Consider the following 16,554-nt stretch of genomic DNA (forward strand, 5'->3'; position numbering starts at 1 on the left):
CAATGCTTACAAACTCTGATGCCAAAACATTCCGCACTTTTATTTTATTCCTCCCTAACCCCTCCTATTTCTTTTAGATATTTTCCTCCTTTCAATCACCACAATTTAATCGTTTGTTTTCAATTTTTAAGTTTTAGAGCATTTATCTATTTTAGTTTCGAATAAATTTTAGACCAAATATTTTAGTTTTTAATTAAAATAAATTAGCTCGTTAGTTTTTAATATTTAATTCTGTAAATTATATTAATTTTTATCTATTTTATTTCATTAACTCTTAACGAGATTATTTTATGTGTCACGTTAAGTTATCACGTGAGATGTTATTATGTTAAGTGTCACACGTATAAAAAATACAAATTAATTTTGAATAAATTATAGTTAATTTGGTTTTTCAAAATATTTATTATCACATAAAGTAGTTTTCAAAAAAGTTAAGTACGATTTTGGTCTTTAACGTAGAGATCGAAAATTTCTTTCGTCTCTAGTTTTTTTTTTTTTGCTACAAAATAGTTTAAAAAGTTTCAGTTTATTTTAAAATCGTCATTTTTAACAAATTAACCCTAACTTAAAAAAAAAGAAAAGGGAGCGACGAGGGAGAAAAAAAGAATTTGGGGGGGGGAGAGGAAAGAAGGGGAAAAGAAAGGTAGCGCCGCCGCGCCACCGCCTGTGATGGAGAGAACGGAAGGAGAAACCGCCACACACACACGGATGAAGAGGGGGAGACAGAAGACAAGGGAGAAGAAAGAGATAGGAAGGGGAAACAAAGAGCAAGAGAGGAGAAAGGGAGAAGAGAGAGAGGGAGACCGCGTTCAGCGCCGCTGTCACTCGCGCGCTGCTCGCCGTTTCTGCTCCTCCTTCTCGCTTGGTTGTTGATGCTCCTCACCATTTCTGTTTTTGCTTCTACTTCTATTTTTGGTTTTGCTTTTATTGTTGTTCTAATTTCATTATCTATTGTTGTTGTTGGTGTTTTTCTTTTAATTGTTGTTTCATTGCTTCTGCTTTCTGTTTCTGCATTCTATTAAAAACATAATTTACTCTTAATTTTAATTGAGAACTAAAATATTTGGTCTGAAATTTTTAGAGATAAAAATAGATAAATACTATAAATTTTAATATCGTATGATCAAAATTATAATATTCTTTTCCATGTCAATACTTATTTATTTATGAAAATGAGATAATATTAATAATTTTGTTTGGATTTTTTAAATAAAAAATAAATATCATATTTATTGATATATGTATTTTTGTAAAAATATAAAATTTATATTATAAATAAATTAAATTATATATATTTATTTATAAATTATATTTATATATAAATATATAATAACTGATTTTAATATGTAAATAACATTTTTAATAAATTTGACTACATCATTTTCCAAAAATAAGAATTTGATTTGCCATAATATATTTATGAGAATAATAAATTTGGTATTGACACATTCAAGATTGAACTTAAATATTTGATATCAAATTTATCATCGAAACATACTCATTAGTTAAAAACTATATTTGGCCTTCAAATAATTTAAATTTACATAAGATCGATACCAACAAATTAGAATAATAGCGTGATTTAAAAAAAAAAAATTCTATTGTTTTGAGACCATAATATGATTCTAATAAAATAACTAAAATTAGTAATTAATTCGTTGTCTAGTATATATTATTGAAGAAATAAAAAAAAAATAACAAGTTAGGAGAGGGAAGAAAAAGAAAAGTTTAAAATAAAACCCTTCACTTCTCCGTTATATCCACTAGAATCATTTCAACCTCATAAGAAACTCCACAATACAACACAGCATCCTCTCTCTCACTTTTATTCTCTTTCTCTCTCTTCACTTTGCTTCAATCTCTCTCTTTCTCTCTCGTTGTGTCTCATGCTCTTCTCCAAAAACACCACCACCTTTTCCTAACTGTCTTGTTTTTTCCTTATTTTCTTCGCAGCAAATACACACAAAACAATGTCATCGCCGGGCTTCACCGGCGGTGGGGCATCAGATTTCTTCACCGGAGCAGTCCGATCCAGCACCATGAACACGAACCCCAGCGCCTCCGCCGTGGCAGCCAACAACCACCGGCACCTCCACCCTTCCCACCCCCTGTACCGAACCCAACAGCAGCTGCCCGCACTGTTTCTAGATCCTTCCTCACAGATCACGCCTCGCCACCAAACACCAACAACACAACCACCACCAACAACCCTCATCGGTAAACGCACCCTCGCCGAATTTCAAACCCAACAACAACATAACCACCTCCTTAACAACCACAACCACAACAGCAATAACAACCATGTCCTCTCTAACCTCCTACTCCGCTCCGTTAAGCCAAGGACGGCGTCGTTTCACACAGGTTCCCCTTTGTCCCCTTTATCGCCCATAGACTTCTCAATCCCTGAATTGCAAATCCCTTCCTCAACTCATCATGCCTTCCAAACGCAGCGTTTTGGCATGCCTCTCTTCAACCAGCTTCGCCCTAACCCCATTCACTCCAACAGCCTCCCCTTGCCTCCTCCCAACTCCAATAATCATTTCCCCTACCGATGCTCCAATTTGAGTGGTTCCGTTTCCAACCGGGTCCAGCTCCCGCTCCCGGCCGAACCGGACAACAAGATTAATACGATGGACCACAGGCTTCTGGAATTGGAGAAGCAGCTTCTAGAAGACGAAGAAGAAGAAGCTGAAGCCGATGCGGCTTCTGTGATCACAACTAGCGCGTGGTCAGAGACCATTCAGAATCTCATGGGAAACGGGTCCACACCCAAACCAGCTTCTTCGTCCCCTACATCCTCAACAACGTCTTCAACTTCGTCTTCTTCCTCCGTGGCTTCCCCTGCCATAGGGTGCTGGAAGCAGACGCTAATGGAGGCCGCATCTGCCATAGCCGAAGGTAAACAAGATTCTGCCACTGAGATCCTGGCCAGGTTGAGTCAAGTTTCCAACCCGAATGGAAATTCGGATCAAAGGTTGATGGATTGCATGGTTTCGGCGCTCAAATCGAGGGTAAACCCGCTGGAGAATCCTCCTCCCGTGGCCGAGTTGTTCAGCAACGAACACGCCGAGTCGACTCAGTTGATGTTTGAAAACTCGCTCTGTTTCATGGTAGGGTTCATGGCAGCCAACTTCGCAATCCTCGAAGCTGCATTTGAGAACAAAACGGAGCTGAAGAGGTTCTGCGTGGTTGATTTCGATATAGGCCACGGGAAACAGTACGTGAGCCTTCTACTCGCGCTCTCCGCGCGTGGAAGAACCCCGCCGGCCATGGTAAGGATCGTGGCGGTGGCGGACACCGGCGGCCAAGAAGAGAGATTAAAATCTGTGGGCGAAATGCTAGCAAGACAGGCAGAGAGGTTTAGGATCGGATTCGAGTTCAAAATCGTTCAGGTCACTCAGCGATTCTCCGAGTTGACCCGCGAGTCGCTTGGATGCGACGCGGATGAGTTTCTAGCTGTGAACTTCGCTTTCAAATTGAACCGAATCCCGGACGAGAGCGTGTCCACGGAGAATCCACGCGACGAGCTCTTGAGGCGCGTGAAGTCACTCTCGCCGCGCGTGGTTACAATCATCGAACAGGAAATAAACGCGAACACGGCGCCGTTTCTGGCGCGCGTGGCCGATTCGTGTTCGTATTACGGCGCGCTCTTCGACTCAGTTGAGTCCTCACTCGGCAAGGACAACAATGGTAACTCCGAGCGAGTCAAGGTGGAGGAAGGACTGAGTCGAAGGGTTTGCAACTCGTTGGCGTGTGAAGGCAGAGACCGCGTGGAGCGTTACGAAGTTTTCGGAAAATGGCGGGCACGCATGGGAATGGCGGGGTTCAAGTCCAAGCCACTGAGTCAGAACGTGGCCGAGTCGATCAAGTCACGACTCGCCCAGAGCAACAATTGTAACACCCGAGTCAACTCGGGACTCACCGTTAAAGAAGAGAACGGTGGGATTTGCTTTGGATGGATGGGGAAAACTCTCACCGTCGCTTCTGCTTGGCTCTAACTTCCTTCTCTCTCTTATTATTATATTTTTTTCTCTTTATTTTCTTCTGAATATTATAAATATATATATCTCTCTCTCTCACATTGTTACTATATATCTTAACGTTATCTAGAGATAATGGAAAGGCAAATAGAATAGATTTGGAAAATTATAAATATATGTTAGTTATTTTGTATTATTATTGTTATGAAGACATAAAAAAAAAATTGAAAATGGTTGGCTCAATCCTTTAACTTTGGTACCCACCAGACATAAGAAACAAATAAAGTAGTGTTTGGATTCCGAGAAAATTTATGTTGCGAAGTTGCATTTATGATTCGTTAATGTATTCCAGTTGATAGTTTTCTTTTTATTATTTTTATTTTATTTTATTATATCATCACTTGGGTGTGTGAAAGAGGAGTTGGTTGCTGTTTGGTAGCTGACTTACTTGGATGCGTTATGAGGGCTCCACAACCTAAAACGATGCGTTTTGAGGGCTGTTTGTGTTTGATTTCTAATTCGGAATTTGTTTTCTTGTGTTGTGTTGTAGAAATAATGACATTGATTGATATCTGCACGTAATCTTTTTGTATAGTTTGTGAGTTATTTTCAGTGGCCATATTGCTCTTTTTATGCACTTTCTCGTTTCCATAAGAGAAACTAATATTTCTCCTAGAAAGGAAATATTATGGGGGAAATTGAATTCCCCATAAGAGAACTCATTGTACCAAATATTAAAGCCTGTGTTTCAACGTTGTACCAATGTTTCTATGGCTCTATGTATATGCTTGTTACGAAAAACCAAGAATGATTAATAAAAAAAAAAAAGATAGATTACAATTTACAAGTCAGCTTTAGCCTGTGAATTTTGTTCATTGGTTAATTGTACCGAAACCATTTGACCAATTGTTCCCCTTTTGGCTAGTACAAGAAACGCTCTTAATTATTCACATGAAAAAGAAAAAGAAACAAAATAATGAAAAGAAAAAATATATGGTACCAACATATTATCTGTCAATTTATTGTCAACAATAATTAATTATTATATTTTAAACACGTATATAAAGAGATACATTCAGAAAATATATTTATAAAGATACTTCTATTAAACACAACCATAAGAAAATATTTTTATTAGACATATCTACAAAGACAATTCCATTAAACATAATTATAAATAAGAGTTGGCAGAAATTGACAGAAATACTGTTAATAATGTAATGGGATTGGAATGAAAAAAGGCCATCCTATCTTAGGTTTTATTCCTGCATTATTATATATAAAACTAGTGCTCATGGTTTGAATTGTTAAATAGTAAGCTCTTAAATAAAATTTTAATCTATGACGAATTAATATTTGAGTAGAGTTATAAAATTCTGTGAGGAAAAAAAATTGTATAGATAAAATATATTTTTATGAATAGCGTAAGACTTGTTAGTTTCTTATAGTAACTATTTGTATATAAATAATCTCTCTGAATTTGAATTTTTTATTTTTATTTTTAATATGATGAAAGGAATGGTGTATATATGGACTATGGGGGTGTATGGTGATTCATTGGCGTATAATGGCTGTTCAAGAGAAATCAGACCGTCCTATTGGAGGTACTGAAAACCCTGGGTCTGATTTGTGTATTGGCAGAAAATCTTGGGTCCAATTTCAGTATCAATGAAATTCTGCAATGAAAATTCTGGGTCCGATTTCAAAAATCTTGGGTCCAATTTGTGCCCCTTTCTCTCTGCAATGAAATCGTACGGTACGATTTCTTCCCACTAAAACAAAAATATTGAACGCTGCCACAACTGTGTATATCTCCCCAATACTCCATAACTCAGCATAACTCAGATGTCAACCCCATATTAAAAAGAATTAGCCTCTGAATTTAGATTGTGCTAAATTTTTTCCTCTCATCACCTAACATTCACAAAATTACTATACGAATAATGGACAATTATGTTAAATAATGCGAGAATCGTATAAATATAATTGGTTATTGAATAGGGAAATGTGTATAAAAAAAAATGAAAGCCAAAGAACAAAGGAACCGCAAGAAAGAAAGAAAGATAAGAAAGGAACTTAATACGCTGTAATAGATAGAGAGTGCCACGAGCACATGTTATGTTAGTTGATAACTTGATATACCATTTATTATTGCAACGCTAAAATTTGTTGCTTTAAACTTGGATTATTAGCAATCATAAGAGAGTTTCCAATGCTATGGTTTCTTATTACAAATTTTCAATGCATGATTAATGCCCGATTTATTTCTTTTAAATTTGCTAATAAATGACTTTTTGGCACCCTTCTAAGAGAAATAAACCACAACATCATGTAACGTTTTTTTTTTTTTTTTAATTTTTTTAATCCTTGAAAAGGACGATGGTCCCCCCTTTTATTATGGATGTACCAAAAAATAATATGAACGATGGGCACATAGAAAATAACAACCTACACCATTTTTAATTAATCACAACATGTTACTATATATAATAATAATACTAGTTGTTTTATTTTTTTATTATATAAAATTTGGAGTCCATTTTAATTTATCTTATGCTAAGATGAGTTTGCATCATAAAAGCTCATCATGCAGTGAGAAACAATTATTTGACGTTTTTATCTTTGCACTGCATTTGCTACAATTTATTGTTTATCTATAATTTTTCTACAGATTATTTATTTGATACAAGTAAAATTTTATATAGAGATTTTTTTTTTCCTTTTTGGTGAAAGATTCTACCTATTATGTAATGATTACTGTATAAAGATAAAGATGACACACCCAAGTGGAAAACTTATATCTTAAAATAAATTTAAAAGCCTTTCACTGAAACTAAAAAAAAAAAAAAACGCATGGGTTCTCAATTTTTTCTGATTGGATGCATCTTTATAAAGCATTTTCAATATTAAATTATTTAATGTGGGTCTGAATTCTGTAGTATAAACTTTATTACAATTTTAAAACATATTTCTACTTCATATGGGCCCAACCTTTTTATTTAAAAGAACCATCATACATTGTTTGATACAGGAATATCATCAATTCATTAAAAAAGGAAAAAAAATTAAAGAAAAAGAAAACCCAGGAATATCATCTTTCTTCTTCCATGGGCTATTGAGTTAATTAGTATACTAATCAGTGGAACGGTATTATAATTAATATAGCAATATACTAACATCCAAAATATCCAAAAAATTGGAAATATGTCATTTGTGAAACTAAGAAGACAGGCTAATAATGGTTAAGTTAGTGGAACAGGAGCTAGCAAATTAGTACAATAATGTTAAGAACTTAACATAATTAATAAATCTTAATTAGACAATTATTGAGATTATCATAGTTGTAATAATAAAGTGTTTGAAAGCTCAGTTTTTACAACAATGCAAAAACTATATATAGACAATTTCTTAAAAATAGATGTAGGCAAAAATACCAAGAGGTAGATTCCAATATATATAAGGAAGAATATTATTATGTATAAAATAACAACAATAATAATAGAATTTACTTTTGATGCATAGTGTTACACCTTCGTGTAATCACATCCGTTCTTTTAGATTAACATTTTGGTCGATGTGAAATGTTATTATTTTTACTAATGTGGCGTTATGTAATTAGATGCACGTGTAAAATTATTTTATACTGACAGTGTATCAAAATTAAATTATTAATAATAATAATAATAATAAATAAATAAATAAATAAATAAATAAATAAATAAATAAATAAATAAATAAAACAACTGAAGGTGAATAACCTATAATTAGAAAGGTAAACAAATATCATGTAAGAAAGAAAGGCAAAGGAGTGGCTAGTGGCTACAGCCCTGAGTTACATTATGACATTACTAACAAAATTTAAATATATATAGTTTCATTAGTTTAAATTTTTAAAATAAATGATTTCATAACAATATAATATGGAGGGAAAAAAAAGGAAATTTATATGTTTTAGTACATAAAAAAGGATCATTAAGATGGTGATTGTTGAGTAAGATGTAATTTGATTAAGGTAATCTCAAATTAATTGAAATGAGGATATAGTCCTAACTACTAAAGGTAGGGATACATAATAGGAGAAGCTAAGAAGAAAAGAAAAGAAAAGAAAAGAAAAAGAGGAGCACCAATGGTGAATAGAGAATGTTGGATTTGATGAAATGAAATGAAATGATAATCACCAACATGTCACCCAAAAGGTGGATAAGAATTCTACATTTGTCACGGGAAAGGGTGCTTGAATTAGTAATGAACTAAAGTCAAACCTTTTGAGAAACATAAACTCTCATCTCATTCAATTCACCTTTCAACTTCTTTAATCAACATAAAGTTTCCAATACTTGAACTCATTCAGACGCGCATATGTCTTTACTTTATTTTGAAAAAAGAAAATGATAACCTAATACATAGGATTTGAGAGGATTTTATGATATTAAACTATGGTTAGTTACATAACCAAATTTTAAACAAATGTCAGGTGTTTGATTGCCATTTTGTGCATGTTACAAATTTTTAAATGGAACTCTGATTAGTAACAGATTAATTCTTAACCTAAAGTTACCGTAAGAAACCAAAAAAAAAAAAACTATGTTTAATTACATTTATTATTTATAAAAAAATATATCATCACCTACATTCTAGAAGCTAGACATATGTATATTGAATCACTTATGATAATTAAATACTTAAGAGATATTTACTTGAATTTTTAATATTCTTCTTTCAAAGTCTGAATCCGAATGTTGTTTATTATGATCTATTATAGTGGAAGCATTTTCAAACATTTACAAAGTTGTCTCTTAGGAAAACAAAGTCTTCGTTCACATCATGGGGCAAATACATTTTTTTCCCAAAAAAAAAATGGAATCAAAGTTTATAGCATGTTTTAACCTTTTGTAGTTTGATCGTTGGTTTAATTTATGGTGTTTCATATTAAAATATATTCATAAACATATTTAGTAAGTTTGTGTTTCAGCATATCTTGTATCTTAAACCTTTGGGTAGGTCAAGTAAAAAAAAAAAGGAAAAAGAAAAAAAATTGATGTAACATGCATGTGGGAGAGGAGCAAATCTTAGTAATTAACTTAGATACAAATGAATAGTCAAAATTAAGTATATTAATTAACAATCACATGATAACCTAAAATAGCCATAAAATTTTATGTTTCAGCCTTGACCAATTCATATTTATAAAATTTAACTAACTATTCTTCTCACTTGGCTTAATTTAAGCTATAATTTGCAAACTTCAATGACACTATAAAAGTGTAATCTAATAGTAGATGAAGCATAACACTATGTCAAGTGGAACTTTGAAACTGGTTTAAGCATCCTAACTTGAAATTTGATGATGATATTTGAATCTTAGAAATTGGTAATCTCTACAAGTGTTTGAGAACCATGACACCAAAAGCAATACCAAGGAATGTTGCGATTGCGACTCCAAAAATGCCTGCAAGAATTCCAGGAACCACCAAAGATTCCCAGCGTTTTGCCTTGGCCATGCCACAGGCTGTTGTAGGTCCTCCAATGTTGGCATTTGATGCTAACAACAACAGTTTCAGATCCAACTTAAACAGTTTCCCCAATCCTAGAACCACAAGAAGATGGATACTAACTTGAACTAATGCAAACAAGAAGATGCTTGGAGCAGTCTTTATCACATTCCATATACTTCCACTCGCTCCCACCACCGCGAAAAATACCTGGCAAATCACACCTCATGTCACATTTTCCAAATTGTAAAATGTGACACTAAAATTTGTATTTTAACATGTATTTTATACAAATGGCTGATTTGGTGTCTGTTTTTTTTTTAATGCACGTAATATAGTTGTTTTGTAAAATATGACATTGTCCTCGCTTATAATTCTGGTGACACTACAGCTTACTCCCTTAAAATTTGTAAAAGAGGACTAAAGGAGAAGATCAATGTCAATATGACAAATTCAGAAACATCTTATGTAATATCATTTAATCTCAAGAAAGATCAGAGTAATTTACCCTTTTTCTGAATCTCCATTCCACATCAATTCTCTTAAATTTTTATGAACTGATAATTATGTGGCCTACTTTAGGCAACTACTAGTGTCTTAACTTAAATTGGCAAAATTTAAGACTTTGTTCTTGTTACCTGCTTCAAGACCAGATAATTTTATTACGTATGCAGCAACTTTACATATTACAAACTTTTTTTCAGTAAAAAATATTTGTTTTCTAATTTTAGTATTTTTGCAATTTTTTTTTAAAAAAATTATAATTCTCATTTTTTTATAGACATTGAAAAAAATATTTTAACATAATAAATAAATAACATATTATTGTATTTAATTGATATTTAAAAATATTTTCAGTTGAAATTTCTATTATTAAATTTTTCTTACTTTTTAAAAAAATTAAAAAGATTTTTTTTTAAGTGCACCAATGATGCCCATAATCCAGTTCTATCTAGAATCTACAAGATATTCGTACTAATATATTTTTTTTTTCGGTAAATCGTACTAATACGTAAAAGCCCAAAAAAGCCCAAACATTCAAAAATTCAGATGGGCTCCGTAACAAAAAGCCCAAACAATTTAAAAAACACCCCAAAAACTCACCCACTAGTTACCTTTTCACACTCGGTAAAAATTCAAAAATTCACTGCACAATCCTTCCTCTTCTTCCCTCACTCGCCATCCCTGCTGCGCCGCCGTCATCCGCCGGTGAAGTCACCGCCAACGTGGAACGGCCACCAGTGCCGAGTCTTCCGCTGCCATTCGCGAGCTCCGTTCAACGTCGCTGCCGCCGAGTTGACCAACCCGCCGCCTCCACCCAATTCCAGGCGTCGTCTTTGCCGGGGCCTCCACGCGCGTTCTGAGCGACGTCCGTGCCCACCGTCATCGCCGACCTTCCTCCTTGCCGCGCTACCCGCCGCTGCGGCGCCACCCTCCCACCGTGAGTCCCCTGTCCCTGTTTTTAGCGCGTTTGAATATGTATCTGTTTCTTTTTTTTCAAACCCTATAATGGAGGGAAGAAATAATTGGGTTTTTTTTTTTTTTTTCATTTGATTTGTGTTTAATAATGCTGAATTGGATGCAATTATAGATTGGATGTTACTGTTATTATAGATTGTATAGCTTTTTTTAAGAAGAAAATTTTGTTCTTTTCGATTCAAAAAGTTGATGATTTAAATTGTTTTCTACACTGTTGGTTGTTCCCTGAATTTGTGGATTCTGCATGCGCGCATTGCACAGGCTTTTTGTTCGTCGCTTCTGAGATTTGAGATTAAATAGCGAACCTGTACCTTGACATAAATCTGAAACATGCGTGAGACTGATCGATGGCTAGACATCCATCCAGATACGTTGAAGGAAATTACAAAGCGGCTCCATTCCTACGACGACCACATCCCACTTCGACTGGTTTGCAAGGAATGGAACCTCAAACTCGGAAGCAACGAAATTCCGTGGTTGCTGTTACCTGAAGAAACTTTCAAGACTAGTTTTGATGAAGAGGAGGAGGAGATCTACAGTCTGATGCATTTACCTGTTGCCGATGAAGATACACTTGAGACTAAGGTTCTTGAAGAGAAGGGAGTCTACCATGCCATGCTGCCAGGTATGCAGATGCTGGACATCCTCATTCGTGGTTCCTGTTATGGATGGTTGATCACCCTAACAATATCCGAAGGTATGATGCAAATGTTAAATCCATTTACAAAGATGCATTTCGATCTTCCTCCACTGTCAACTTTTCCCAATATAATCGAGTATAATCCTGGAGATGATGAATATACTTTTTGGGATTTTTTTGACAAAATCTCTAACCTAGAGCGCGATTATATGCACAAGATCCAAGTTTGGAAGGTTGTCATAAATTCACCTCCTAACAATGATAACAAAGATTTTATGGCGGTGGCTATATATGGACATTGCAGAAGATTAGCCTTTTACAAACCTAACAATAAGAGATGGTCATGGTCTGGCTTCACAAGAAACACAAATTTCGAAGATGTCATATTTTTTAAGGAGAAGATATATGCTGTAAACTATGGTGGCCAGATATACGAATTTGATGCAAACACAGAATCTGGGACTGTTGTGGGAGGAATCCATGCCCCACCTCCAATTGGGTTTACCGCATCCACTTCTGTGTTGAAGTATCTGGTTGGATGTGCCAATGGAAACATATTGATGTTGGTAAGACTTTTTGCTCGGTTGAGGGGCATAGAGAAGGAATTGGAGACCAAGAAATTTGACATCTATGAACTCAGAAAAGGTTCCAAAACATGGTCAAGATTACATAGTTTAGGGAATTACGTAGTCTTGATCGGATTCAATTCCAGTGTTCAGATGTTACCTGCCAATTTTCTAGGCAAAGGAAATCAAATTTACTACACGGATAACTTAATAGATCTGAAATCACAAGACTTTGCTTCCACATGTGACACTGGCATCTTCGACTTGAAGGATAGAAGTTTCCGAAGAATATTACGGGATGTCAAGTTTTTCTGTCGTCCTGTTTGGTGTTATCCCAATCAACATCTCTAGATTTTTCATTGCCACTCTTCTCTGATGTAGTTACTCTTGTTATTCAGTTTTTCGGAACAATGTTGTTTAGGTTTTTTTAATTGATTAATAAGTGGTTATAATAGTAGTTTTGTGTTTATATATTTTTACTTGCAAAAATGTTATTTACACACAAATCAATCATCAAAATTAGTTATTAGTATATAATTAATTTATTTTTAATGTGTATTTTATTTTCTAATATGTATTTTATCTTAATAATTAATTTTAGTAGTTAATTTTAATGTATACCTAATATGATTATTTTACTTGTAAAGTGTTAAAAATATGTGATATGATGTGACGAAAAAATACCAAGAGGTAGGTAGATTCCAATATATATAAGGAAGAATATTATTGTGACACTAAAAGTTGTATTTTAATATGTATTTTATTTAGGTGACTAATTTGGTATCTGTTTTTTTTATGTATGTAACATGGTTTTTTGGTAGTCACCAAAAAAAAAAACATGGTTTTTTGGTAAAATATGACATTGTCCTCCCCTTATAATTTAGGTGGCACTACACCTAACTCTCCTGAAATTTGTAAAAGAGGAGAAGATCAATGTGAATTTGACAAATTTCAGAAACATCAAGGAAGGTCAGAGTAATTTACCCTTTTTTCTTATCCTTCCCAATCTCCATTCCACATCAATTCTCTTAAATTTTTATGAACTGATATTATGTGGCCTACTTTATGCAAACTACTAGTGTCTTAACTTAAATTGGCAAAATTTAAGACTTTGTTCTTGTTACCTGCATCAAGACCAGTGCAAGAGTGTGACCGGCAGGTCCAAGGGAACCAATCTGCTTAGGGAGAAGAGTGGCTAAAATGACTATGATAGCCGTGGCTGCCGGGAGCGTTCCTCCTTGAATTCCAGATAATTTTGTTAGGTATGCAGCAACTTTACATATTACAAAAGATGTAGCAAGAGCTGTAGAGCTCTGCAACACAGGGATGTTGCCCTGATAATCCGATTCCAAATCAGTTGCATTATCTGCCAAGATTACTCACCAAAATCAATCTAACAGTTCTCATTTGAGAATGTGACTTTGATATCCAAATTCTTGCTCTTATGTTAGGATACTGTTTTAGGATTTGTACCTGTGGTTGTTGGAGCTGCAGCCTCAGGAGGAATTTTAGAAGCCAATGCAAACAATACCAAGAAATATAAAGCGCATATAACATTATCCGCGGCCACTCCTGCAGCTAGAACCGACGCGGACATGCCAAGCGCCTCTGAAATGGCAACATAATTAACAGCTACAGTAATCAACAAGAAAACAGGACAAAGGAAATTCATTCAGTTATCATGCTTTTATAACTGTTAAAATGAATGTTCACATTCAAAATAAGTTCACTAGTTAAGGCTGGTTAGTAGAATGCTAATGTTTAAAGGATATCCTATCACAAAAACTTCAACATATTGAAATTTTAATCTACATCCATGCATTTAAATTCAGAGGCAAATTGTTTGAGCACTTACATCCACCAATATAACTACCCATGAGAGCAGCAGCTATTTTCCAGTTATCAGAGCCGAGGGATCGCATAGGCACTATTAGAAACGCCACTAGAGTACCAACAATTGTAGCCACTGCCATCCACCACATGATTAAAAATCAAATTACTTTACAAATATCAACTAAGAAAAAATGTTTAGGGAATGCATTAAAGTTGGTATCAGTATCACCTGAACCAAGTAAGAAAGCTAAGAGCAGCGTCCCCGTGGAACGCACCACTTGATGCAAGTTTGCTCTAAACAATAGCAATGGAATGGTTAAGGGTAGGAGAAACTCCAAGACAAGAGAATATGCTGGTGCTTCATATGGAAGTATTCCTAAATTGCTTGCTGCAAGCCCAACTAATGTGCTCACCAGAGCAGCACTTACCATGCTCCCAATCTTGGTTTTCTCTGACCTTGCATTCCACACAAACATGTTGATATATACTTAATAGAATAGTCTATGTTACTCAGAATATATATGACAGGAAATTCCATATACTTAACAGTCACATTTTGCTTAACTCAAGTACTAATCTCCTATAACCCAAAATCTGAAATTCTGAATGTAATCTTACATTACTTACTTGAGTTTCCAGCTTCCAAGAAATTTGGAACTCAGGATTCTCACGAGGAACATGTTCATATGTACAACTAAGTAAAGCTTTTACTACAAGTACAACCGAAACATGAAGAAGAAGAAAAAGAAGGTGAAATTTATAAACTTTCTGTGGTTTTCAGATGAACCAAACAAAAGGGGCATCCAAAACAGTTACCAAGTTGGAAATGATAAAGTGGTGAGATAGATGAGAGAGATGAATGAATACTGACCAGAGACCAAAGGCACCAATGGAGAAGAGAGTTGACCAAGTTGCCCAGTGGTCATTAGGGGATATGATGGGTTGACTCAGCTGTGACTTCACTACTACCGAAACACTTGGACGTGAACGAGGTTTCTTCGACAAAAACGAGGTTGTGGTCCTTCTTCGCAGTGGAACTACAAACGGGTTGAAAGAAGGAAGGAGTGACACGTGGCACGGGGGAGAAAAGACGGTGAGCGGCGGTGACCACCGTATCGGGATGGAAGCCATGTTGGCAAGGGCTGAGCTGAGCTGAGATTGGAGAATGGCTTATCTATCTATCTATCTATCCGGTTGCATTTCACCTGGCAAAAGGACATGGTTTAACACGTGCGTTGCAGAGTGACTTGGTGAATGTTTCACTCTTAGAAACCTTGATAGTAACATTGTTAATGACTAGATTGTGATCTCAAATTCTTTTGGGATAAGGAGGGTATAAATTTTTTGGACAATTCACTCAAATAAAACAATTTGGAATTTACATTTATAGGAAGTTTAGCACAACAATTTTATTAAAATTTGGCCAGTATTTAATCAGTAAAAAATTAAGTAATCTCATATTATTAAATTTAATTTCATACTATTAAAAATACTATTAATAGCTAATTAATGACTAAAAATCACAAAATCTGCTGGTCTCTCAGCATTCCTCTTATATTTATTTAAATACAATAAAATGACATAAATTGAAATTAATAAAAAACATACATTTAAAATTGAAATAAAAAATAAAATGAATAGATTGAAATTAGATACAAAGAGAATTATTTTATGTTTTTTTAATTTCTTGATACAACAAAAAAGTGACTCCTCAACTTAATTTGTTCACCCCATAGTCTGTGAATTGAATCGAAGGGATTCATCAACCTTCCACCAATTTCCCGTGCAACAAGAAATGAACTCACTCAACTTCACTTATTCACACAATGGTATCATCTCGAAACCAAAAAAATATTTTGGCACTTCTAATCACTCAATCTACAATTACAATAGCTATAAAGGAATTTATAACCTCTTAATAAGTTAAAATAAAGAAAATCCTAAAGTTCACAGACACAAAGTCTAATTTAGTAACTAAATAAACAAAAATCAAAATACATCAAAATAAACTAATAACTTTTAAATAATATTTGATCTCTTCATGTCACGAGCATTTGAAGCACGTATCATTCTTCTCATCTTCTTCAAAACAAGATTCATCATCAAATCTTGTAGCAGAAAAAATAATATATGAAAAAGGACAAATATAAAGAAGATAATTTCTTTTTTTTTCGTATTTTTCTTTTTTTCTATTTTTTTGCACTGTATACTTTTTATTTTTTTAAATATAAAATCAACAAGAACCACTAGATAATAGTGAAATGCAAACAAGAAAGATAAGAACATAAAGAAGGACGTGAAATATATTCGGCTCTTTTTTATTTGGATATAAGAAGAACAGACATAGATTAATAAGAATTAATCTAATACTTGAGTTCTGATACTAAATAATATGAAAAAAGGATAAAAACAAAATGACATGAATTGAAATTAAATAAGAAAGATACATTAAAATTAAAATAGAAAATAAAAGGGATAGATTAAAATTGAATACAAAGAAAATCACTTAATTTTTATCCAATTTCTTGATACAACAACAAAAGAACTCCTCAACTTAATTCGTT

At 34.1% G+C, this 16,554-nt stretch overlaps 2 protein-coding genes across 3 annotated transcripts; one reads left to right on the forward strand and one right to left on the reverse strand.

Moving 5' to 3' along the window:
• Positions 1 to 1,553: 1,553 nt before the first annotated feature.
• On the forward strand, positions 1,554 to 4,213 carry LOC112751836 (scarecrow-like protein 8). The gene has a single exon (XM_025801119.3). The coding sequence runs from the start codon at positions 1,971 to 1,973 to the stop codon at positions 3,996 to 3,998; it is 2,028 nt and encodes a 675-aa protein (XP_025656904.1). The 5' UTR covers positions 1,554 to 1,970; the 3' UTR covers positions 3,999 to 4,213.
• Positions 4,214 to 9,030: 4,817 nt separating this feature from the next.
• On the reverse strand, positions 9,031 to 15,241 carry LOC112751838 (uncharacterized). 2 transcript variants are annotated; one of them, XM_025801120.3, is made up of 6 exons: positions 14,862 to 15,241; positions 14,220 to 14,446; positions 14,013 to 14,123; positions 13,631 to 13,789; positions 13,282 to 13,523; positions 9,031 to 9,682 (listed from the first exon to the last, which is right to left on the reverse strand). In XM_025801120.3, the coding sequence occupies exons 1-6, from the start codon at positions 15,119 to 15,121 to the stop codon at positions 9,359 to 9,361; spliced, it is 1,323 nt and encodes a 440-aa protein (XP_025656905.1). In that variant the 5' UTR covers positions 15,122 to 15,241; the 3' UTR covers positions 9,031 to 9,358. The 2 variants fall into 2 exon arrangements, with proteins under 2 accessions (XP_025656905.1, XP_025656906.1); XM_025801121.3 differs by having other exon boundaries at positions 14,220 to 14,441; positions 14,862 to 15,076.
• Between the last annotated feature and the right edge of the window lie 1,313 nt (positions 15,242 to 16,554).

Source organism: Arachis hypogaea, chromosome 15 (assembly GCF_003086295.3).
Source record: "Arachis hypogaea cultivar Tifrunner chromosome 15, arahy.Tifrunner.gnm2.J5K5, whole genome shotgun sequence".
Classification (NCBI taxonomy): Eukaryota; Viridiplantae; Streptophyta; class Magnoliopsida; order Fabales; family Fabaceae; genus Arachis; species Arachis hypogaea.